The sequence below is a fragment of the Bombus bifarius genome, unplaced genomic scaffold, assembly GCF_011952205.1.
Source record: "Bombus bifarius isolate JDL3187 unplaced genomic scaffold, Bbif_JDL3187 scf7180000007973, whole genome shotgun sequence".
In the NCBI taxonomy this organism is placed as follows: Eukaryota; Metazoa; Arthropoda; class Insecta; order Hymenoptera; family Apidae; genus Bombus; species Bombus bifarius.
In genome coordinates, this window is record NW_022884359.1 from 3,336,839 (window position 1) to 3,363,414 (window position 26,576).

Consider the following 26,576-nt stretch of genomic DNA (forward strand, 5'->3'; position numbering starts at 1 on the left):
TTCTGAAGATCCCACCGTTTTATTATACTCTTTATTACACGAGCTTCGCAGCACGATTTCATTTTCCTTCGCTACCCGTAAATTCTCCAACGATCCTTCGACCGCTTAAAAAATACTATAATCCCCACGAGGGGATAATCCGTGTGATTTATCGTGGCGGATAAATTTTTTTATTGATCACGACAAGTGCAAGAATGCCGAGAACTAAATGACCTACTGTAAGACGAGTTGGAATATTCGCGATGGGAAAATTCTAAGAGCAAGGTATCCCATTTGTCACTTATCTAGCTCTAAGCAAATCATTCATAAATATGGAAAGTTCAGTGCACGAATATTCCGAAGATGAGATTTATCAATTCCAGTTCATCGATGTAAGGCCAGTCTTATCAATTTCCAATAGCACAAGCGTTCGTACTTTGATGTCTGCGAAAGAGACGACAAATTTTTTAAAAAGGATTCCGTACAAAGCTTAAGATCAGTTCTATGAAAACTTTATTCTTTAGTCACTTAGTAACTCGTTAAAGTATATGTACGAGTATAATACGTATAAATAACGCTGGAGTCCTGTTTCGTCGAGTAGAGTTTCTTCGAGAATCAAGTTGACCTACTATGCTTATCCGTCTCTGCCGAATGAATTATTCAGAAATGTGGAAAACCCGGTACGTATGTAAATATTTTGAAAATCTGCAGATTTAAGACCAGTTTTGTCGACGCTTAATAACACCAGCCTTTCTTCGACGTCTGTTTCTGAAAAATTTCTGAAAAGAACAATCCCCTACTAAACTTAAGACCAGTCTTTGCCAAAGAACAAACTTCATTCACTGAACTCTTAACAACTCGTTAAAGTATACGTATAAGTACGCGAACGTTGAAATTGCGCCTCCAAGGTTCGAAGAATTAAGCGTACCACATAGACACACGTAGGCTAGCGGAAATACTCGCGATGGGGAATTCTAAACGCAAAGAATCCCTCTGTCACTTATCCACTTCTGTTCAACCGTTTCTACTATTTCTCTCACGAAACTCTCGGATATCTAGATTTATCGTGGTAGCGTTAGGAATACTCAGGTGAAAGGTGCCACCCTCTCACGGTGGTTTACTTGCGAACAACCAGTCATCCGGACGATTATTCGAATAAATCTATGTACAAACGAGGATCAGAAATTCCTCTATATTACAGACAAGGTAGGAATATAATTATCCTTCGTGCAGATAAAATTCCATTTAGGCGATTTTATTTGAATTACAATCTCTTTAGCGACCAATTTAAAATTGAATTAGTTTAATGGCTTGCTACGTGCGAACGAATTTATCAAAGTTTCGAAAGGATCGTTATTTTCTATTTTAATCCGACAACAATGTACTATGCAAATGGACATTCGTTTGTTTAAATGAACTATTCAAAGGATTGATTTCACGCATTCACGAATATTTATTGTATATTGCATGGGCGTATTGTATTGTATAGTATATTGTGTATGTTTTCGTATTTATAGAAGCAGTTGCTTCCTTTCGCTGCCTATCTTGTGTTTCGCACCGTATCGCATTAAAAACGTAAGATATGGTATTAGACTGGCGAAAAGATATATTGTTATTTATTTGTGATGTACGCCTCCGTGATTACATCCCCATTCGCAAATATCTTATCTCACATGCTAACGTAAGTAACACGAAACTTATCTTCCTATGCTTATAATCTCGCTAAGTTGGAATTAAAACTAAAAGTAAACTCAGCATGGTGCTCAGCCTCGAGTCAATTTGAACTTAAATATATCAAACACGAATGTATATTAAATCTGCTCTTTTTGCTACGTAATATTCTAACGTATCCTCGTGGCACGCGTCTTTGCCATTGTTCGAAACGAATCCCATAGTTTCCAATTAATTAGTACGTACCCGAAGCTACTACGATCAGACGATTAAATAATCGAATAATTAAGACTGTGATCCATCTGTAAGTCTTCGTTCTCAGCCTCCTTTACTGTTTTTCTTTTCTTCACTTTCCTTCTCCTGCTGCCAATTTCTCCGCTGTATTAAAAGCATTTATTATTACACAGCCAAGAAAGAATTGCATTAAAAAGACAACCGCGTGCGTTCTCGATTTGTCATATAAAAATTGCACGCTACGGCTCAAACGATGATTATTCCAGGCGAATCCTCTCGTCCGTTCTTAGAATTACCCGTTGCATTCAAAGTTGATCGCGCGTGCCGCAACCCTTAGGCCATCCTCACACAGAATCAAACGGATGAATGGAATGGAACGATCGCGGTTCACCGCACGAGTGTCGATCGATCCTGTCGCGAATGGAATGGCAGTGGGGTCGGTGCAACCGTCGTAGAAATCGAAACGTTGGTCGCTTCGCGGAGTTTCCGCTTTTGCTTGCGGATGTGGCTCGGTCGGGGAAGAAGTTGACCGGTTGTTCGTTTTGCTTTTCGCGTTAGAGGTTCTTCACCTCTGTCTGTTCTGCGAGTTTTCCTCGTTGCGAGTAAAATAACAAAGGAAACGATTTTACTATTTTTTATTTATACAGAAAAATCGTCTCGGTGGATTTTCAAAAATTGGCACTGTTTTCGGGTAATGACGAGATTACGAACAATTGTTACTATTTGTTTAATTTCGGCCTGCGAATGGATTTCGCTTGCAATTCTTCTCATTCGTCTTAGAAAAGAAATAAAATTATATATAGCTGTTTATTTTCGTCTGAATTAATTCTAATTGTCTACGTAATAATACGTTTATTATTGTGGCTCTTTAAAAGTCGATAGTATTCATATATGATGCAAAAAATAAAAACGTGATTGTAATCGTGCAAATTTGCCTCGTGTGAACGTGGCTTAACGTAGCTTTCATCTTGCCCTGAAATGCTTTCCATGGTCGAGGAAATGCACGAATGAATTTCTCATCAGGGAAGTTAAACGTCGCGCTGAAAAGATTCCAAAGGTAAACACGAAAGAATACGAAGAATTGTTACCAGTTCAAATGGATTTTTTTCCCAGGTCAGGATAGAAGAAAAAAGGTGACACGTTTGTATCAGCGATAAGTAGCGAAACGATTTCATGCTTTCTTAGAAATAAGAAACTCAACGTTTAGAAATATATTACGAAAGCGTTCGATCGGTCGCCATTTACCCTGTTAATCTTCCATAGTTGTATCTTTATCTCTATTTGACTGCGATTGATCATCCAACCAATAATTTCCCATTCTGATCGAAGAATTTTGTCGTTACTATAGCGAGAAGTATCATCAGTTGATTCAATCGATCGATCAAATATATTCCCCCTTTCCTCGCACTTTTGCAAATTTCTCATAGTAAACTACATATAGCGATTTACTTTTGTCAGGCCATGTTAATTATAATTAGACTGCAGACATTTGCAGGAAATTTGAAAATGCCAAATTGCACAGAATGCGTGCAATACGTTCAAAGAAATGTTCTACATTACAAACAAATTTTCTACAATACTCTGTAATATTTAAATAAAACGATTTCCTACCTAGAAAAATATAACTTTGCGTAAAAACCCGCAAATTTAATTGTAATCGTCCGTATCGATGACATCTAATTAACAATTAACCTTTCTTCTGCCATGTACGAGGAAAGGTCTACGCTCCACCTGTCTCCGACATCGGTATAACGTGTCAAATAATTAGACGATTAATACGACGAATTCTTCGATCCGTAAACTAACAAACCACAAAACCGTAAACGATGAAGCATCTTTAATCCTCGTCGTAAACCTCGCAACACCACTTGCTCTCCTTAACATTTTGCTGTCTTTAACATCTGTCGGCTTCCTAACTTTCCCAGCCAAGACAAAACGCAGAGTAAAGAACACGTGCACTTCGTTGCGAGCGAAGTGGACCAGGTATAACACCAGTGTTGGTAATTGTTCCAGGACCTGATGACGAAGAACAAGCAGCGGAATTGGCGACGATTGCTGGCCGCTTGCTTGGTCGGCGTGGTCGTGCTCGGCTTAGTCGTCGCGGCGACGATTCTTCTAACCGGAAGCCCGGATTCCTCCGGCTCGAGTACGCCAGCCGCACCTGGTATTTCTCTTGAAGAATGGCTGGCGGGCTCGTTATCTCCGAAGAGCTTCAACGGCACGTGGATCAGTGGTAAATATCTTATATTTCTTCCACGGCCCGTGAAATACTACTCGTTCTCTGGACCGTTTGGCGAAAAATTGCGAGTAGACCGCGCGCGACGCTTGATTTCGCCAGATGCGGATTATTTCTTCCACAATAAAAATATCTCATATCGCTGCATGATGGAAAATCAGCTTTTCTGAAGAACAGACATAGCTCTTGTTGGACCAAGATTGCATCTTCTTCAGTTTTAGCAAAGGATATTTCCTTTTGTTGACGAGCATTAACGTTACCGTGCGTTAGACTTTAGGTTTTCGGTTTGCATCTTAGGCGTTCTATGGAAGATTAGCCTTTTAGGAGAACATTTTTGTGGCTTTCCGGACCAAGATCGCATTATTTTCAGTTTCGCTAAAGCATATTTCTTCTGACTGATGAGGATTACTGTTACTACGCATTGGATGTTGCGTTTTCAGCTTATAAGTTAGAAGATTAGCTTTTCCGAAGAGAATTCTTTTGGGTTTTTCGACCAAGATCGCATTTTTTCAGTTTCAGTAAATGAAAATGGATGAGGTAGTATAGTGATAGGTGCGTAAGGAACTACTATTGGTGTTTTTACGAACAACAGTTTATTAGTACTAATCAACAATCAGAGTTAACAATTAATAATCAACAATTACACTTAACAGACAACAGGTAACAACTAACAAATAACGATAGACACCGAGAGATCATTCGACGCGTTGCTATGCAAATAATACCGAGGAGTTACACTTTTAATGGCGCAAGACAGACTGACTCTGCTTTTGTTTCGGATCGCGCAGATTCTTCCCTTCGTAGCCCATCGATATCCCCACTAGCATGCATTCATTAGATGTGCCGCCTGTGCTGGCACGTGTATGCTCTTCCGAGAATTCGGCGGAAAGAGTGTGAAGATATCGATGATACATTGCTGCGCTTTGGCGGCGTCGCGCTTTGTATCCGGAGCCGTTGAAAAGTTCCGTGGCCCGTGCCGCCACATGGAGATTGCTAAAACTATGCATTCGATCTTGGGTTATTAATCCGTATGTTATGTGCTGCATGGAAGATTAGGTTTATGAGAGAGGTAGAATTCCTGTGGTTTTCTGCACGAGAATTGGACGCTTCTCAGTTTCAACAAAAGATGCTTTACTATGCTTTAGATTTTGGATTCTCAATCTGTCTTTGTCGTTATCTTTAGTGGAGACTGTTAGTACTGATTAAATATTACAACTTTTGTGAAAGATAATTTTCTAGAGATATAATCAAATTTCTGTTACGTTATTTGCATCTTTGAGAGTACGAGTTTATATAAACAGGCGCAATTCCTCTGCGATTGTCAGTTGATCGCACTTCTTGGATCTCAGCCAGCGTAAGAAAGCCGTTTTGCTGGGGAGATGAATTATAATGAGGTGCCTAAAGCATAAAGTGACCTTTTCTTTCGAAATCAAGTGAAAAGTGACTGGTCAGTTTATCGTAATAGGAATTCTAAATATAATCGATCATAGCGTATAGCCTTGTCAAAGTACGTCAGTCTTCACTGTTGAAAATAAAACTTCAAAATGTCACCTTAGTCTCGTTTCAATTTCATTTTGAAATCTCCTTCTGATGAAATTTTATTATCTAGTATTTTAGATCGGAGTTCCGATCAAATTTCCTACTAGATGAATAAAATCACATAGACAAATAAAGAAGTAAAATAGAAGGAGGGAATAGAGAATGCAGACCTTCAGGAAGCGATGGAACGCTTGGAAGTTGGGATATAGTGACTCAATCGAGGTTGCTGCCAATAGTGTCCTCTATAGATGCGAAATACTCGTCCAGAAGCTTGACGTCGTATAGGGATACGACACTATTCCGTACTTGGTACTAACCTAAAATATCTATGAGTCATTTAGTGACCCCGGTGACACTTCTTGGGGCGTAGTTATAGTACTTCTGTATAACGTTTTCCCCAGTTTTATTCTTACATCAGAATGTCTGGTATCTAAATGAACTAATCGACCATTATTATAAAAAAGTGTTGAAAATTCAAAAGCATATTTGCTTTCAAACGCAAAATCTACCAATAAAAGAGCTAGCTGCCGGTTACCCCCCCCATTGTAATTGTAGTATGCTCTTAAATAATAGAGGAGATAGTACACGATCCCTTTTTTTGAAAAACGCAGTTAAATTTTCTCCATAAATTTAAATTATTGTATCTGTAGATACACTACCTTGCTGCGCACATTTCACGAGGATCATACAGCATTCAGCTAATTTATCACTCATTTCATGATAAATTGATGCGGTTCTTAATTATTTCTTGGAGTTCGTTGACACTTCAACTTTAACTTTTCATCCTCACCACAACCTTCCGTCGTACTGCCTACACGACACAAGGACACGAGCAGAATATTTCGTATTATTACGCGATACTATCAGACTGCTATGGAATCCTCTTGCTTACTTTTGATCGAAGTCTCTGTTAAAAAAAAAAAAAAAAAACAATTTCGATAAAATTAGAAAGAAAGAAATAGGAAGAAAAGAAGGACGTTAATTATCGTCATTGGTTCTGTTGATCCTATTCGATTCACGCAGAAGTAAGCCAATCTCTATCAACTGAAATTTAAATCCGTCTTTAAGTTCTAATGTACATTCCTCCCATTCCCTTCGTTTCGTATGATAAAAGCAACACGAAATTTCTATCAAACGATCTACGTTTAAATTAATTATATCGATATTGTTAAAGGTTTATCAATTATCTCTACAGAAATCAGAGATAATTTCTTCGATAGACACGACCCAATTTGAAAAAAGCGAGTTGAAAAACTCTCGTAGGAAACACTGCAAGTGTCAAGAAACAAGTTCTTGAGGAGGGGAAGAAAACTTACGCATTAATGCAGTCGAAATTCTTGGAAAAGAAAAGTGTACTGTAAGAAGTGCTGAATTTCTTAATCGCAAAGAAAACTCAGTGTCCCATTCGTGTGGATACCTGGCATCCGTCTAAATAGACAAAAGCCAAGAAACGATTAACCAACGTTTCTATCGGCGCTTGTATTTTCCTCCGCAGAAGCGACGTTGTCCATCCTCCAGCGTTATTAATCAAATGATTAAGTTAACAGCTAACTCTTCTTTTTTTCTGCATGTGGAGAAATCCTCATGGACACTCCGCTGTTATTAATAATCGGGTAACAGCAGAGTAGTGTCGGACTCCTACCGACTAAAACTCCACGATGACCATCCTACGTGTATGACAGGAGTGCTCCAGGAACCTCTCGTGAATTATCTTCTGTTGCACCTCCTTCCCGCGTCCTCTTGTCCGAGCTAGTCCTAATAATTCTCTGACTGTTAAATTTGGCGTTAGGGGGGAAGGGGTGGGCCATTGCCCCTAGGAGCCTAGCGCTATCGCCCCTTTCAGTCGTGGTCCGTTGGGACGGCGATGAAGCGGCTCTAGGCCGCCTGACTGCCATCCGTCTCCATCGTCTTATCCTACAAGGGTGAGAGTTTTTCTTACTCTCCTTTTCTGCTCGCTCCTTCGCGAGCATAACTCGCTCGCGAAAGAGGCGGACGGCCTCGTATTCCTGTGACCCTCTCAACATCGCTTCTATATTCGCCGAGGGGGTCAGTCTTTCTCCTATGACGTGCCGCAGGGTGTAGCTCCAGCGTCTACTGCGCTGTGTCCCTGCCCTCTCGGCAGTGAAGTTAACAGCTAACTAGCTGTTCCTGACGAGTATACTCGTCACGAAGAAATGCTACTATTTCGTGTTACGACGAGCATATCCGTCACGCGTACAAAGTGGTTACAATTTATTGTTTAAATAGCAATGTAGTCAGTGCGGTAAATCGCAATAAATCGTAAGAAAATTGAAAAACAAAACAGTCGTTTCATTGCATCTTTGTTCTGAAGCGGTGTAGGGTTGATTTAAGCAAAGAAATACTCGTCGGTGTTCGGCAATAGATTTATTCAACGATCTTTGCCTTCAACTCGTTTCGCACAATTCTCGGTTACCGTTGACTTCTCTCTTCGCTGTTAAAACGCCAATGCTTCTTTTGTCCCATTTGTTTCATTTGTCGCCCCCAACGGCCACAAATATTTTGCGTTCGACGAGTATGCTCGTCGTCGCTTACTTTCTGCGATTCCACGCTTTTCAAAGTGGTCGCAATAGCTAACTGGTTTGAGGTGTTATTCGTCGTAGTGCGTTAAATAACCCCTTAAGCTACGATTTACGAATTTTGGGCCGAAAACGTAAACAAGCTATTATATATTATATATTATATTTGGCCCGATCATCGAACTACGCCCGTAATATTTACTTTTGGTTCGATCATTTACTACGGACTATGCCCGTAATATTTACGTTTGATCCGATGCTTTACTGCGGACTATTCCCGTAATATTTATGCTTGGATTCTTTTCCTTTTTCGCGCCCCCCGATATTCCCACTATCCACGCGTTTGTTAGGCAACCGCGAACGTTGCCACGCACGTCTTCTTCTCTAATATTCTGCGGAAGGACCATTAAGATATTGATGGCTCATTCGTCACAGGTTAATAATCTACCAAGCAATTAAATCCCATTCGAATTCTATATCACGGTATTCCCGTCGCTACGTGGAATATTCCCCATAAAAGATCCAAGTTTCTCGATTTTGACAGCCACGGTATTTTCTACGAGCGCTGTTCGATCGATCGACCCTGCTCTCGAATCCCTATGTATTCACGCGTACATTCAAACAAGTACGCGTTAATTCCCTGACGCTAATTAATTCCACTTGGAATACTATTGGCTTGGTAACTAAGTGATTGGGGATTTTTTTCATCGGGTGGTATTGGCAGAAGCCGCAATCACTTAGTTGCCAACCCAATATATCCGATTTCCACTGCTCCGCAGTGTGAAATTTCTAACGATGTAACAACGGAGACATCGGTTGGCGAGAGACGGCCGGCCGGAGATTCACCGGTCGAAATCTCGATTAATCGGCGAAATCTTTATTGCGGTTGTCGGACGCAGCAGTTTGCAATAGGGGGAATTTGACGTAGGTAGTAATTAGCAAGCGAGGGATCATGGATCTGGCGAGAGAGTCGTCCCTTGCTGCGAGAGGCTCAGGCTATTGCCGCAAATTGAGGGTTTCGATGCCGGTTGTATCTAGCGTGCGCGTCCTGTGTACCGGATGGCACGACGTTAATTTCCCTCTGCTTATACGAGCCTATCGATTTGCGCCATTACGTATGGCAAACATCATTTTCAACAATCACTGAATTACCGCCTTGATGAGCGGCTGGTCACGTAGGGGAATTAATCACGGCGCTATCTTTTTTTCCTTCGACCACCCGTCGCTCGCGAACCCGAAAATCTCAGCGGAGAATTCGCGACAAAAAACAACGAACCCTCGTCCGTGATTGTCGTGCCGTAGTTTTCCGTTTTTCGCGTTTGTTTTTCTTAATCCCTTGATACAGGCCGTATCCTGCGTACAGTCGCTTGCTTTTCTAATAAATTGGTGGCGTTTCTAAAACGAAAGTAAGATGGAAACGAGGGATTTTTACAGGCGAAGATAACGAAAACTGAATTTAAGTAACGTTTCACTTAGTTTCGTTGAAATAAGAAAAAGATATTATACGTATTTATTATACTATATTTTATTATTAGTATGGTACTGTATTCACTGTACTAATGGATATAGTGTAACGAACCTAACGGAATAAATGAAACTTTTGCGTATAGTTTAGAGTTTCGTTCGTAATTAGTAGAATTTTGTGTTATCGCACGAGAAAAATTTGGCGAGGATGGGTTTTGTTGCGAGACGTTCGATCGGTCGTCGTAGAAGCGGATCGATGATGGAGATTTTTTGATGATAAAGGAACGGAACGAGTTTGCAGGTATTGTTCTCGAAGAATGAAATAAACGGGTCAGTGGTTCATCGATGGAAAAGAAATGAAAACTCTGTTGCACCCGCGCGGTGACTGGCACCTTTCAACGGAAACGATGTTTTCTTTTGGCCAACCATCGCATTGTCTCGTTCGATGTTTCACGGAAAAACGAAATCGAGTTTCTAGCAACTCTGAGATATAGCGAACGAAGGGAATATCGGAAGATACGAGTTTGTATATTTTTACAGATTTTCACACCCTTTTGCAAGATATTCGTCGAAAGGACAGCGATGATACGTTGAAAAGAGGCGAGAAGGATGAATAAAAGTAGAAAAATATACGAAATATCGAATGTGAAGTACTCGTGATATTCGATCGATAAAGTTTACTTATCTATGCGATTGACTGTGTTCGTGAAAATGTGAATTTCCGTGAATATTCGTAGTCCACCTATACTCAACCAACGGACAATAAGTATAATATTAGAGCGAAGATAATGGGTTGAAGAAACGATGGGAGGAAAACGAGGAAGGAAAATAGTCTTAGAAAAAGCATGTTTCAGAACTACGAGAAGATCGACGACTCTCGTGAACGAAATGAGCGTAATAAATAATAGTAGGTATTAACGCTTCGAATGATAACATCTCTAAAATATATTCCACTGAATAAAAGAGACACAGAAAGAAGCTAAATGGTCCCTTATCTACGTTTAAGAGAAAACTGATATAATCGATATAAATTTCTAATATCGTAACTATAGAAGTTTTTGGTTAATGGAAGATCTAATTAACAACTTAACGATAATTAGAAAATGACGATCTTTTTGTTACAACTTCTCGTAATAAATTAAACGTTTCAGAAAAATATCGATATCTTGCATTTCACAATGCACATTCGAACCTGCCGATATTTTCCAATTTACAATATTTTTCAATTTTAATCTTCCAATTCGGAGAAGTACAAAAATCGTTATTTGCTTACTCTTCAAATCTTTCTGTTAAAGCTTCTCGCGACAGGACGATTATGTCAAACCTTGCAACATTTTGGCAATTTGCACTGTTCAGTCTGAGACATGGAAGACAAAAAAACGTAAAGGGATCGCCACTTTCTTAACCTCTGAATGTTTCCAGCAGGGTAATCGATGATCTCGATTTATTTTCGGATTAGCGATCTCCTTTGTTTCCGCCGTCCGCAAACGGAGAAGCTTTTGGCCAAGTTTGACGCCGCGCCGTTCCTAGACGCTGTTCGAACCATTGTTCCGTACGTTCTCGTGGAAACTTCACTTTCATTGCCCTCCGCTAGACGTGGTTCGTTCCCCGGCACAAAGATTCCATTCGGTGAATTAATTTCAGCCCGGGCTCTGTGTTACCAACTTAGATGTTTTCCCTTTGAATGTGGACGACTGTGCCGCCGAGGCACATCAATTTTCGAGCATTTCACGTTGAAAAACCAGAAGTGCACGCTTCAACGCTTCCTCTTCCAACAAGAACCGCTTTGTGAAACGTTGAATCGCCAAAGGGTGTGGAAAAAGCGAGGGGAAGTAAGAACAGCACTAATTGAGCTGTTCACGAGAGTTGAAAGTAGTTTTAACTAGACGGTGAATATTTATAGAAATTTATATTTTTACCAACACAAACGAGCAGTTAGATTACGTGAACATTCGTTTTGTCCACCTTGTATCTTGACGAAGTCGTATATTTTGATTACGGTTTCATACATTTTTGCGTGCAGCTCAAGTCGATTTATCGGTTTATGCAAACCGACGATGATCCTTGCGATGTGGCCGATTTACCGAATATATTTCTAAGCTTCTATTGGCCAAGCGTAAGTCTTGGTACCACGCGACGTACCATTTATGCGAACGAATGTTATTATTTAGAAATTTTCCCTTAATCTTCCCATCTGATATCCGAGTATCAGCAGTGATCGAATTTCAAATCCGGTTATATGAAGATTAACTCCAATTATATGAATGAATAAACAGCGAACTAAGGGAGAACTGACGATCTCCCATTATCCGACTGATCCAGCTATCCGATACGTCTTGTCCCACGACCGTGTCGGATAAATGGAGTTTTACTGTACTGTACCGTACTCCGATATTCCATGTATTCTGTGTATTTTTCCACCTTTATGTTTCCCATGAATGCACAAACGTCGAATTAGTTGTAACTAAAGCACGGATCTTTTTTATGCGTTCGTAGGAAATTTGAAAGTGCGAAATTGTATTATACAAAACGCCCATAATATATATATATGTCGGGTTCTCATTAGAGTTAGGGGCGTATAATGAATCTTCGCGTGAATTGGCCATCGTTGTGACGTACCCATCTTCTTGCGACCACAACAACTTCAGGATTCATGATATCTCGTTGTAGATCATCAGTTGTTGCTTCGTCTGGTACATTTCTGTGAATGTCTATCCTTGATCCTTCGTAGCACTAAATTGTGTGTCTTCTGGTTCTTTAAATAAAAGTGTTGTATCATCTGATGGTTCTAATTTTTTAGGTAATATAGATTTCCCCCATCTCCTCGTAGTTGGAACATAAACTGTTTATCTGTTTGAAAGACTTTAGTTAACTAAATCTTGAGATTTATAACGGGTCCTCAGGCTAGCTGAACATGTACTGTGGAGATGCGTCGTCATCTGGTGATCATCTTATCCGAAGAATAGGGTCTGCGTGTGGCGAGTCACGAGACAGAAACCGTTGTCGAGTGCCGCTACAACTATTTCTTTTTAAGGAGAGCTATACTACTGTTCCATACCTTTGTTAGGCAAAACGTTCATCCTTTTTTTTTTTTTTATTTAATTCTTTACATTCAAGGGTTTATAAATAATTTTCCCAGTTAGGACATTTGGTAGAATTTTTTAGCTGTCTGATTATCACGTGGGTGTCCTTTTCAGTCTTCTATCCATGTTTGAGGTGTTGATCGTTTCCTCAGCTAGCCGGTCTGGGTGTGTTCCTGTTCTTTCTTTGTATTTTCCCGCGTATCTGCTAATTTCCTCTTTGACCGTTGGTATTCCTTCCTCGTATGTCCTCGTTTCTAACGTACCATGGGGCGTCTACTATTGTTCTAAGAATTTTAGCTTGTACTGTCTTTATTTTGTTTATATGGCTCATTGCTGCTGTCCCCGATAGTGGTATTCCGTACGTCCAGATTGGTTTTATGATCGTTTTGTATATTTTTAATTTATTTTCTATGCTTAATTTGGATTTTCGACTTGTCAGCCAATGCATTTGTCTGCTTGTTGTCTGTATTTTGTCTATTATCGATTTAGTATGCTGTTTCCATGTGAGTTGTGTTTCTAAGTGGAGTCCTAGGTATTTGACTTGCCTTGTTTGCGTGCCGTTCACTAGGATGTTTGGTGGTATCTGTTTTCGCAGTGTGAACGTAATATGGTTGTATTTATCGGGGTTTGCTTTTATTTGTTTATCTTGCAGCCACTTTTTTATTTTTGTGATATGTTCTTGTAATAATTTGACTGCTGGTTCATACCTGCGTTCGGCGACTGGTTGTCGCCTCGAGCCCAAGCTCATCATCACAAATTTTGAACGAGTACAATCGGATTGAATTACAATTGCTTAATTACGGCTATGGTAGAATCCAGATTAAAGTGTTGAGATTTTCCCAAAATTCCAGAGGGAAGGCTCCGGTGACCTTCCATCTCCGACATATATATTGTTTCTTCGACCAATCGCGGGGAGACGTAATCGCAAGGAGAGACGTCAACGGGGGTCGTAAATCCCCGTTACGATTATAACAATCGACACCACGAATTGATCGATCCCCCGATTTCCGTTGAGATAATAGGGGTGATTGAGGTTGTATAACCCTGTGATTCACAGAGTTATAAATTATATGCTTCTAACACTTAGATTACACTGACGTAGAGAAATAAATAATTAACAACTTGTCGCACGAAGCTAAGATAGATATGTGCGTTAGAGCAGGGCTCTTATAAGTGGATTCAATGTATTAGTGGACGTAGCACTATGAGATATTTAGGAGAGGAAATGTATGCTCGACAATACCGAGACCGACTCTCGCGTTATGCTTAGACTGCCCCGCTGGGCATTAGCGTATACTTAGTAGTTGACTTTTCCAACGATGTAGAAGAAGTGAAGTTGAGTGACGATGCTGTGTCGGAGGAAAGCTAAGGATGGGTGTGTCTAGCGCACGGGACCATCGGATTTGTTGGTGCCGATGTTAGTTAAGAGAGTGAGGGAAACAGGTTTCGCTGTTAATTGGTTAACCGAAGGGTCTTAACCGCCCTCTAGAGAGAAAGTGGTTAGTGGGAGGAAAGTTGCAGCGCACGTGAGAAAACTAACTTTCCCTTGTCCCGCCGTGGTAGACAATAGTCTTTAGAAATTCTTCGGACACAGATGTTTGTTTGTTTTGAAGGACCTTAGCAGGCAAGTGACTCGGGTTTATGACGGGTGCTTAAGGATATTGAGGGTACGCCGTACGGAAAAGCGGACATCTGGTGTCCGTCTGGCCCGCGGTGTGTGACCTGGGCCAGGCAGCGAGGCCCGGCGTAACATATATAAAGAAAAAAAAAAGACACACGAAATATCCAACGTATAGTTTCATCTGCAATTACGTGGTACGCGAAACAATTTTTCACGGAGGATTCTACCTTGTTAATTGTATTCTGAAAAATAGGAATTTCCAGAAAAATCCGCAATCACAGAAAAATCTAGTGTTACAACTCCACTTTTCGAAATGTTTCGAACTTCAGTGCCAAAGCACTTGCGTGTTGCGCTGATTCATAGGATTTCATCGATGTTCTTCGCTTTTTCTTTCGAGGAATTAAGCGACGTGACAAGCAAACGATTCAATCGAGGAAGAGAAAGAAACCTTGTCATATTTCATTCAGCGTTTAATTTGTCCAGAGAAGTTGTCAAGCATCAATCATGCCTTCATTAGAGGTTTCCACGGCAGATGGAAAGGTTTGTGATTAGCCGCGCTCGATGAAACACGGTGTCGTTGCACAACTGGTAATCGGTGGTTCGCGCGGACATTATGTACTTAGAAATCGTTTCTTTCCTCCTGTGAGTCACAGTGATTATTGGCAAATTACTTTGCCAATTGGAGCCTGTCACAGTTTTTCGTCTCGGTGTTTGTACGATTGAGGGAACTTTTTGTCAAGTTTGTTTGGCTTCACTTGAGCTGCATATTCTCTGCAGTCGTGTACACTCTACGTCACGGGAAACATTTTAATTTCATCAGATTTGGTGGATGAAAAATGAGGCGAGCAAACGGAAGTTGTACCACTTCGCGTTTCTTCTCGTCTTTCGTACGCAAGGTTTCATAAAATTCAAGTTAAAACATCGTTTAAATTCTGCATTGTGCTGTCTCGTTACAAGAGTCGCGTAAATATGTAAAGCAATTTCATCGAATTAAATAATTATTAATTAGCCGACCATTTAGCAGCGAGCAAATATTATTTGCCATTTAGCCTATAACTTTTAGTCGACCAGGCTTTCTAACAAATTATTCGATTCTACACATTCTCGCGCATCTGCGCTATTTATTAATTACTCAAGCATTTAGCAGTGCAAAAATATCTTTCCCTTTTTCCTCCCATACGGCAAATGTTACAACATTAAAGTTAAAACGTCGTTTAAATTCTCCATCGTGCTGTCTTTTTACGAGAATCGTGTAACTGCGTAAAGCAGTATAATTTTTCATTTTTAATCGTTAATTAGCCGGCCATTCAACAGCGAGGAAATATTATTTAACCGATAGATTCTAGTCGACCAATCTTTTTAATAAATTATTCGATTCTGCACGTTCTCGCGTATACATTTAGAAAAGAAACGAATCGATCAATGAAGACGAGGACGAGAAACAATCGGTGGCGTTGCATAATCGATCCGCAAAGGTTGCTGCATCCTGTGGAGAGACGCAGTAGCGACTGTCACGTGGTGTGGTCCGCATGCCGCCACGTAACAAGTGATACGAATCGTTGTGGACAAAATTTTCTGGTTGGAAAGGAGACAAGCAGAGACGGCGAGGTTTCTGGCAAGTTGCCTGAGAGACACGAGAGGCAATCATGACAAGGCAGTGAGGCCATCAGGTATTGGCCGAAGGAACGAAGGCTGATCATTTTAGAGAGCGAGGCTACTTCTTGAAAGTTAAGTGTCAGCCGAAGGTATTTTCTTGGCCAACTTCCTCTATCCTCTTTCGTTTTATTTTTCCAAAAGAATTCCCTTATCAGATTACTTTCGATCAGCGTAGCCTGTAGTTTCACGTAGCTCGGTCGACTCAGTGAACCGATCAAGTCGATACTTCGAAAGCTTTCGATGAGATTAGCGATCGTTGCATTCTTTAAGGCCTCTCAGCCTTGTTATTCCAGCTATTCGCGTTGCGTTATTTATACCGTCTCGTTATGGCCGTTGCGACTTTATTCTCATCGGCGATCCGTTGTTGTCCGAAGGTGAATCCACGCGAGAACAAAAAGGAAACTCGGGCGTAGTCGTGGCTTAGCTTTTTCGCCCGAAATATTTTCCGCGGACGTGTGATTTATGCAATATCTCTGGCTCGGCTTCTCCATATTTCACGTTGTTGAAGTGTATTGTGCGTCGCGGCAGGCTTTTGAAACGCGAGCTTCCGCGGCCGACGATCCACGACTCTCGTTGAAATTTCTCGTGAATTCCACTCGGATAAACTTTGCTTCCTCCGGCGTTATCAGGTATCGTAATTCTGCCATCGAATATTATTTTCCTCGAGAAAATTGCACGTTCACGCGTTTATAGGAGATTTAGGTAGCAGCGGCTGCGAAAGGTACTCGTACGAGCACGTGTACCTTCGTTTGCCAATGAAGCGGTCCCACGCATTCTGTTTTCATAGTTCGCGCTTTTCCAGCTACGGTACACCGCGATACCGGATTCAACGTAACTTGGATTTAATTAATTGGTAAATTCTATAATAAATACAACGATGCACGAGATACTTCTCTTGGCCATTGTATATGTTTAGAGAAGATCTAGTTTAGAAGGAAATGTCTAGCGACGAGATAAAAATGAAAAGAAAGGAGAAAGGACTGTAGCTAAGATTGGGCAAAGTCACTCGACTGCGTAATTTCTAAGAAGAAGAAGAAGAAGAAGAAAGAATTTTAAGGGTTCTTGTAATAAAGGATGTTATCTCGAGGAGGAGTCAAATTTGCTAGATATATTTTTAATTCGAAGTAGCTGTACGAACTCTACTTACCGGAGGCTGTAATCTGTTTCGAGAAAGAAATTTCGGTAGCTTTATGGGATAATGAGCCTCTTTATGCAACAATAACCGAAGGAGGGGGTTATTTAGTGAAATAAACGGAGCTCGTTATCGGTACAACGAATCAAAGAGTTTCACACGGGTCAACTTCTAAGGAACCTTAATTAACCGATTCTTAATTAACTGATAAACTTACCGTAGACTATACGGAAGATGGAGGCGCATCTTGGCACAGCTTTATAACTTTATCACCGATGTTTATCGAGAAGTACGCAACCTGTGCCTGGAAAAAACTTTATCATTGCTTTACGACGCAGTTAGAATTTAAAATTCTACAAACACAGATAGAACCCGAGTAGAGATTTATTTTACCTATCGAACGTCGCCATAGATACTATTTTTTATATATTTGCACATTACGATGTAAACTAACGCTCGGGCGAGATCCATCGCTATCGTCGTATCCGCGCGTTTGCATTTATTTTCAACGACTTTCCCATCGTTTCTCGGGAAAGCGATCGGACAATGTTCGTTGCTTGGCAAACTCTCCTAAGGTTTCTACGTGAATCTTTCGACTTCGATCGATACCAAAGACGATCGCTTTTTTCAACATCCTCCTTTCTCACGAACGCGTACAAATCCACAGTCTAACAAAGTATAACTACGATTATTGATCGGTAAATTAGCGCGCGGTAGCGTGTTACTCGGCTAAAACAGAAGCGTACAAACACGCCTCTCACATTTTGCGACGTGCTGTATGCGAGAAACAGGCATCGTAACGCGGCATAAGTCAAAAGAGACGCGTCCCAGGGCCGAGTTCGTCGGCGATATGCAAAAACGCGAAACAGGCAAGTTCGTAAACAGGTCGACAGCAGTTTGCGAACAGTTCGTCGTAGGGGCGCGTGCAGAACCCGCCGCGCAACCCTCTTTGGCTCGACACAAAGAAGGCATTTGCGAGCTATTTCTTTGATCTTATCGCCGGGACTGAAGTGGCCGTAAAAACGTGCCGGTCGGATAGCGACCGGCAGCCAAGTTAGTTGGAAGCTGTTCGAGCAACTTGTCGCCCAACCGCCCTCGCTTGTCCGCGTGTCTTTCGAGGGCGAAGTACCGCACCAGCTTCTCGAGCGGTCGCTCCGAAACGACACGAGTGAATCAACCGATCCAGACACTCCGGTCACCGTGTTTTCTTGCTGTAATGTGATCAGATCCAGCTATAGCCTGTTAAGGAAGCCGAGCGTTTCACGCGAATCTTTTTGTGAGAGACGTTGCAATTGTTTGGGAGTAGTTTTGATACGAAGGCTAAGGGAAGAACACGATGGTAAGTCGTGTTTTCTACGCAAGAGCGATCTGAACACGATCGAAGAGTCAGATCTCTGTAGGATTCGTTATGGTGCCCCTTAATGGATGGCAACGAGACAACCTCCTTGTTCGCGGTGCGTCTTTAGCTCGTCCTGTTGGGCAAATAGGGTGCGGTAGATATAGCGCGAGAGTCGAAATACGTGCGCCGAGGATATTTCTATTTCTGTTTCTTTATTCGTATCGTATTTGTCTTGTGTTTCTAGTCTCGCGTGTATTTCTTTTCTTTTTGTACTTGTCTCCAGGAATTATCGTAGCAGACACTTCGAAATTTGTAATATTTTAGATACGGATATTTATGCAGACTTGTATCTTCAAGAATGTAATTAATAAGAAGGAGACAGAAAATTTTAGATATTTATCTTTAGTTAGATATACATTTTGGTATATTATTTTCACATTGCATAGTCCTCCGTGTTTTCGGAAAAATTCTAGAATTCGGTGTGTTTTGTCAATCGAAAATTGTTTCTTGTTTGCTACTCGAGCTACAGAACTTCTTCAACTGGTCGGCTGCTTTTGAAAGACCAACATTTTCAAACCTGCGCCAGGTTATCTTCACTTTCCATTACTTTACGGATGCGTAGAGAACTAACGACGAGTGGAGTACAGATCAGTTTGGTTTCCCAGAAGCTCGATTGTCCTGCAGCTTTCCTGAACAGGGCGCTACATTCTCGAATCTCCAAATAAGATCGTAAACGTAGAGGAAACATCCGGCGATAGAAACTTTTCCGATCAATCCATTGAATTCGAGATACGCGTGACAAGCTATTTGGACGAGCAAGATGTTACGTCGCGTAACACTCTACCTAGCCCAGGCCACACACCGCGGGCAAGATGGCAACCAGATATCTTCGGATACTCACTGCGTACCCTCAATAGCCTCCAGTACCTTTCATAAATCTCATAAATTTTCTAGTAAAGTTCCTTCAAACCAAACAAACGTCTATTTCCGAAGAATTTCTAGAGACTATTCGAACAGTACTGATTTTACATCCTTCGATAAGTCAACATCCTTCGACCGGTTTTACACCCGAAGATCAGTCAGTCTCAATCACGAGTCTCAATCAAGCATCTCGTCAAGCGGTCAGCAATTCGAATACAGTGAGTCGACAAATCCATCAATATACGCGATAATCCGTCTAGAGACTCAGATCGCACTCATTCGTAGACATTTCATAACAAATATTCATTTTGTGTTAAACCGAAGTTGTTGGTTAGTGAAAATATATAATAACCTGTTAACAACAGCGTTATCTTTCATTTAACTACTCTTATTATCCTAAAAGAAATAAGGGTAGGGAGCGATTCGCGGCGTCGATTAGCAAATCGTAACGGGAATTTACGACTCCCGTTGGCGCGCTTCTTCGAGATCGCGTATAGCCCGCCAACGTGCGAAAACACAAGACGCGACGTAAATCGCTGTGAAACAAAATAGCGGGCCGATGTAGCTGTCTGTTCGACTTCACCGAAGCTTTTGAAACGTTTTCAAAACGATATCCTCTTGATGGAAGGAAGCAGCGGCTTCACAAAAAGGGGAAAAAATTATTCGCGATTCGCTGACGGTAGTATCCGAATAAATCTTGCGACAATCCCAACTGTTTCAATGCCAGTGAACCGCATAGAACCGGCAGAAAACAACGGGAACATGAATGCTGCGCGTCACGACGCGCAGAATGCTACGTGTCTTTCAGAATTCCGCAAAATTGCCGGAACAGAGAAGAGAACGGGACGCGAGAACAAGGAGCCTGCGTGGGAAAAATAAAAGTTACGATGACGGAGACGTACGTTCCAAGTGTTAGGATATTCCGGCAAGACGAGTAAACTCGACGAATCGTCTTGGGAGATTATCGAGTTAGGAAACACTTTATTTTATTATTATTTTGTTATTTTAACGTTGAAACTTTATTCGGCCGGGAACTTTCATCTTGTTGGAGCTCTAACGCGATTGAACGGGGCTGCTTAAAGGGGCAAAATGTTATTGGGAAAAGCGTCTGGCGAACGATTGCGAGTACTTTTAATTTCATATTAAATGCAAATTTAAACGTGAAAATGGCGTTGGCGAAGATTTGGAGAACTGGAGAATATGGCCACGTATGTTTCGACTTTTAAAAGCATCGTGCTTTTAGTTTCGTAATTAATTAAGTTGCAACTTTATTCTCTGCCACGATGCGTTTTTATGGCCTGGAAAAGTATAACGAATTTTGCATAACAACGAACACAGAACGCAATTTTATGAGAACTAGCAGCGGTCCGAGTCACACCGCTTACAACTCTGCCACTCTTGATTACTCTCTTACCCGTCAACGTGACGCAAAAAGAGCGCGAAAGAAAAGTTCGTCACATTCACGCGTCGCTCGTGTAACGCTTATATTTAAAAAAAATGCCGCGTCAGGCGAATCCGTATCATACGAAACGAAGTGTCAATACGGAAACGATGGTTAACTTCTCACCGCTTGACCAAAGTACACGCATTATTTCTTCGTAATCAAGAGAAGTAGGTTTATTAAAACAGTCAATAATTGATTTCGACCATCGATTATCGACGCTATTTATATGGGCTATAAAAAGTGTCACCGACTTTCTGTTGGAGAAAGTTGGAGTTGCTGTTTTCCTATAGCAAGCAAACTTTCCAGTGTACTAAATGGTCGACACGATCGTACGAATGAAAAATTCGATATTCGACAAATAAGAATGTCGATATTGGAAAATTTCACGAGACAACGAGATCATCGAACGCCGGTGTTACATTTCTTGTCGTATTTCTACAATTTCTCGCACTTGCAAATCGCGGTAGAACAGAATCCTGTTAGGGGACTGCCACGTTTTATGCAGGATTTCCTCATTCCCAAATCTTGTTAAAACGAATCCGTGTCGTAAGATACGCGAACCTTGTTCTTCTCTATTCGACATCGCAATGTCGTTAACAGGGGACACCCCGTATACCGCGTACAGCCGCAACGCTCTCGCGATACGACGAACGGATCGTTGAACAGATTTTGCGAACGTGGATGTGAAGAGATTCGTATAGATTCGGCCTCGAAAACTTTGGCGAGGGTCGCACGAGCGATATTCTAACTTCCTTCGAGTCCCCATTGGAACACTTGTCACGCATGACCCAGTGTATCATCGCGTCGATCGGAGCCGCTGTCTAACGCCTTAGTTGCCGTCCTTCTTTTTTCCTTTTTCCACTTTTTTTTTTTAACATATTTCCTAACTAGACGACCGGTATACCAGTTCTGGTTGTTTCGCCATTTTTGGATCAATAGGGTGCAATTTGTCAGGCGTTGGTAGACGCAAGGAATCAGGTCGTGGAGAGGGTAAGCGTGGAAAACAAAGAGGGCGGGCGTTCGCCGAACGAAATAAATCGAAAATGTAAAATGAAATTTCGCCGGGGTTGAGCGCTCGTTTTCGGGAGGAAACGACTTTGAAAAATGGCCAGGCGCGCTCACCGAATCAGCTTCAGTGGTTCTCCGCGTTTCGCTGTCGCGTTTACACTCAATAAGTTCTCGTTACGTTTCGCGGAATTAGTCGAAACACCCGCCTTGTTGACAATTTACTTTATCCCTGAAATTCTCTTTCCGTTTCTTTCGCGCCATTCCTTCCGCTATTAGCCTGGGTTAAAGGCAGTGGCGTAAATTATTTGTCCATTAGTCTCTTGGATACGAGTGTTTTATTTTATAAAAGAGCGTCGCTTGTAAGAAAGATGGAATTTTGGGAGCTTGGAATCTCGCGAGAAAACGCGACGTGCAGGGAGATATTTTCAACGAGCGACGCTCATTTCACAGTTCGATACGAACGTGCACTAGTCGTTTGTCTAAACGCGCAATGATCTGTTTGATCGTTAAAAATTCCTAAACTTCGGAAAGTTTGAAAACGATGCATCGTTTTGACTCGAATGGCAGAATTTCTTCCTTAATTTTTCTCCGGCCGATGTTTTCCTTTTGTTCAGTCAGAATCACCGAGCGTTCGCTAGAAACGAACGTAAATACGGAAGGAGAACGATGGTTGGAATATTCGGTCTATGCGCAGTTCCTTTCCCCTTCTTCTTTCAATCTTCCTTCAGTTTTCGTTTTTCTCCTCGCTGCTTCCTCTTCTCTTTCTCCTCGCTTTTCATTCATTGAGAAACGATAGGAGACGGAGATAATCGCGAGATTCGTAGACTTCTTTTACGGACACGAAGATCAGGGCAGGGTAAAGCGACGAGCACATTTTTCCCCATTTCCCCATTTTAATGCGTATTTTGTGGTTAAGCTGGAGAGTTCTAGCGCGACATAGTTGGAAATTAAAGCTGTCACGCGCAAAGATGCAATTATCGAGTCTTTTAAATAAGTTTTTACGAGAGCCAAAGATGTAATTATCGAGAGGCGCGATATTTTAATACGTCGGATATTGTAGCGATATTTGGAATATTTCGAAGGTGACGAGGAAACGCTTGATTAGCTGGGAAACCAAATACACCGATGATTTTAAACGCGATCATGTGTTCTTCCTTTTGTATACGTGTCGTGCGTATTATTCGAAACATTCTGAAATTCCATTAATATTCGTAACGAGACGCGGCTGTCGTGTTTATATAAATCTGAATTGTACACGCGAGAGCGTAGAAAGCAGAAAATGCGTGCAAGTATAGAGACGACGATGACGATGATGATGCAGAGAAATTGAACAATCGAGCAGAAGGAAGTTGGGATGAAAACCGGTATCGTTTTGAACGCGAACGTTCGTGGGAAACCAGCTGTAAACTCATAAACGATATTATACCATAATTCGAACAGCAACACTGAAAAAACATGGCCATTAATGGAGTGTATGGTGGAAATATTCGTAATAGAGAGGAGTTCTGCGGAGTAATTACGATATTCGGTTTGCTGATTAATATTTCATGATATAATTATACAGTACATTGTCCCGTATAGGAAATTGAGAGAATTTTATGCATGTACATTCAGCAAGTTAATTATTCTACTTTCGTTTTGTCCAACGCTATCAGTGTTGCAATATGTTTGAAACGTAACATAAGTACGTACGATTACAATGTTAACGATTAACGGTTAAAGTATGCGTATAAAATGGAATCTGACCAATTAAAATACGACGACTAGCAACAGCAACGAGAGAACGGGGAATTTGAAGTGGAAGTGGAAAGTACATAGTCAGACACGCGTTGCATCTGCTTATTTATCATACGTCGTGTTGCTCTAATTATAACTCATAATTCTGTGGTCGGGTAGCAAAACCTGGCGTACATCCTAGTTGAGGTTTTGCTATTTGATCGTGGAATTATTAAAGAACCTGAAGATAAAGGAATCGTCGAGTAACAAAATAATTCTGTATATAATTTCATCTTTGTTACTATATAAAAAATAATGAAAATTATACAAATTCCACGAATAATAATTAAATTTCATAAACCATGCATATATATATATATATGTAGGAATCACATCGGGAATAAGGTTGTGGGCGGCCGATGTATCTTCTCGGGAATTAGCCATGGATACGGCACAACACAGGTATAGTTTATTACAATAATATGGTTGTTACAATCTGAACGGTTAATCACGCGCGAATCTAGTGACAATGGCTTCAGTTTCGGTACACGTAATGACAAGTATGAACGTAATACACGATTTGGGTAACTCTCGATAACTCACTCAGCAATTTTTCCACTGACTAACTAACTCGTAATCTAAATGAAACTGCCCTTATATATTCCTGTCCCCACTTCTCGGGTCAATCTTTGTTTTTAAGGAGGGTCGTATAATCATACCATACCTCTATTAGGTACACGTCCCTCCCGTGACCGTGGCTACGTCTAGTGACCCGCTATGTCACCTTGAACCCGAACACATCGTCATAAAGCCAGGTTGGAACAAAAGTTACTTCTTATTTATTTTTTTCTCCCTATTGATTAAATACAGCTATTGTAAAAGACTGGACTAGATTATTGGGGGTTTTCCCAGTATTCCAGACGGCAAATCCCGCCGTCTTTCCATCTCCGACAAATATAAATCATTTTTACAATTCTATAAATTAATGAACTCTGGCAATTACAAAGATCAGTTTCATCATGGCATAGATGTTCTTAAAAAGCAGTTTAAACGCTCGCAATATTCTGTTATCGACGATAATTCCAAATAATAAATTCATTGCGATTCGATGCATCTCTAATTGTACAATTAAACTACATTTTGCCAAAGATGGTGCACACAATAATGATGAACATATAAAAGGTGGAATGAAAATTCGTTGCAGCAGAAGTTCAGTGCAGGATACTTGTCCGATTTTTCATCTCCATTTCCATTCCCTTTCTCACTATTTTAGTCGGTGAAACTCTCTCTGCACACAGACGCGAAAGAGCTCGCCAGGGAAAACGCCGAATTTCCGAAAAGACAAATATCCCCGCCATTCATCGTGAACGTTCGCCGTTGTGGCAAGAAATCGATGTTCGATACTCGATCGACGTTCCCCCGATTTTTTCCTCGGCAACAGTTCGTGGACATTAACAGCGTGTGTCGTCGACACATGGCGAATCGGCCACGCTGTGCACGATGCGTCCAACGAGGGCAGCCACTGCTAAATACAGAGAGGCAATGGCCACAATTTCGTCGTGGAGTCAGGTCGAATGGTGGCTGCGGTTCGGCCTACCGTGAAACTCTCATCAAGCACCATAATTACCACCATAGAGTACAACCTTCTTCCTCTCTTCTACCCTCTGACCAATCGCTGCTGCAAGGTGTATAGCTAACTGCTGGTCTCCTTTCACTTTGTTCTCTTTTCCTTTCTTCGGCGAGTCGAAGAGCTGTCTGGAAAAAAGGACCCGTAAAACACAACGATTGTATGGTTTAACGACTTTGTCGAATATTTCAGTGAAGCCCCCTTTTAAGAAATAGGAGAACATCTTTTTTCATTTGATATTTCTTCGCTTTAATCCATTCATCGTTAGGGTCGAAGGTTTATCGAAAGGATTAGGGCAGGTTTGATAATTTGTCTAAACTATGTTCGAGTTCTAAGCGAATTAACCTACGATTTCGAGAATTTTGGGCCCAAAATGTAAACAAGCTCGCGCAGCCTTCGGGCCATTCGCACGACTTGTGTAGTACGACGGTCGCGGTTTTGTAATTTGCCCCACCACAAACAGCACAGACAAGGCTCGTGATATATTCAAGTTATTTTTGGTCACATTCGCACATCGAAATTTATTTTCGTAAATTCTAGCGAAGCACCCTCACAAGATGTTTTCAAGAAAAAGATGTTTTCGTGATGAGAGCAGTGTGAGAATTGTGCTAGAAATTCCTCTACCGAAAGTGACAGTAGCGATATTATGTGCCCGTAATATTTACGTTTTTTCCGATCATTGTACTACGGGCTATGCCCGTAGTCGTAGGTTAAGGGGTTAAACTTGAAATGTATCGTATTTTGATTTACTTTTACGAAGTAAGGAGACGTTGAAAAATTTCCCGCTTTCCGAGTAAAATAAGAAAGAGTTCGTTAGTTTCTCGAGCTACCGAGATCGATAGACGTTGCTTTGGTGATAAAATAGAGCTTTTAAAAAGAAAGGGCGAAGTTAGATAGCCAAAACTGGCGAAAGTTACTCAATTGCGTAATTACTTCGCGTGTATAAGAACCTGCTTAATGAATACCTTAAGAAAGAAGATGAAGTAACAGCGATGCGATAAAAGAATTGTCAAAATGGTAATAACCTGATTAAACTAAAAGTCGCGGTCGAACAATTGGAAGGAAATTTCTTTTTCAAAGTACAAAATCAAGCATAATTTTCGGCCGATCTGATAAATAGACAAAATCCAGTGTCTGATTGCAGCGCTGATCAGAGTCATCCGATATCACGCATCGTCAAACTTCCCAACGAAAGCCTGTAGCACGTTGGAATCGCCTTTTATCCGCGTTCGTATCTCCATCGTCCGAAATCCAAGCAGTTTCCTGAACGGCGTCTTGAGAAAAACTAACAAGTAAGACTGGAATGGAGTTGTCGTCGTTAATTTTTGAGAGAGTGCAACTGGACCACGGTGTAGCGCCGGGAAATGTA

The 26,576-nt window shown here is 41.1% G+C and overlaps 1 protein-coding gene across 4 annotated transcripts in view; it reads left to right on the forward strand.

The window, feature by feature from the left end:
* Nucleotides 1-26,576, forward strand: part of LOC117216798 (venom dipeptidyl peptidase 4-like) — a 303,125-nt gene that overhangs the window by 35,325 nt on the left and 241,224 nt on the right. For all 4 annotated transcript variants that reach the window (XM_033463831.1, XM_033463833.1, XM_033463832.1 and 1 more), the window contains one exon: nt 3,898-4,117. In XM_033463831.1, the coding sequence (XP_033319722.1) occupies nt 3,898-4,117 (220 nt within the window). The remainder of the gene's footprint in view (nt 1-3,897; nt 4,118-26,576) is intronic.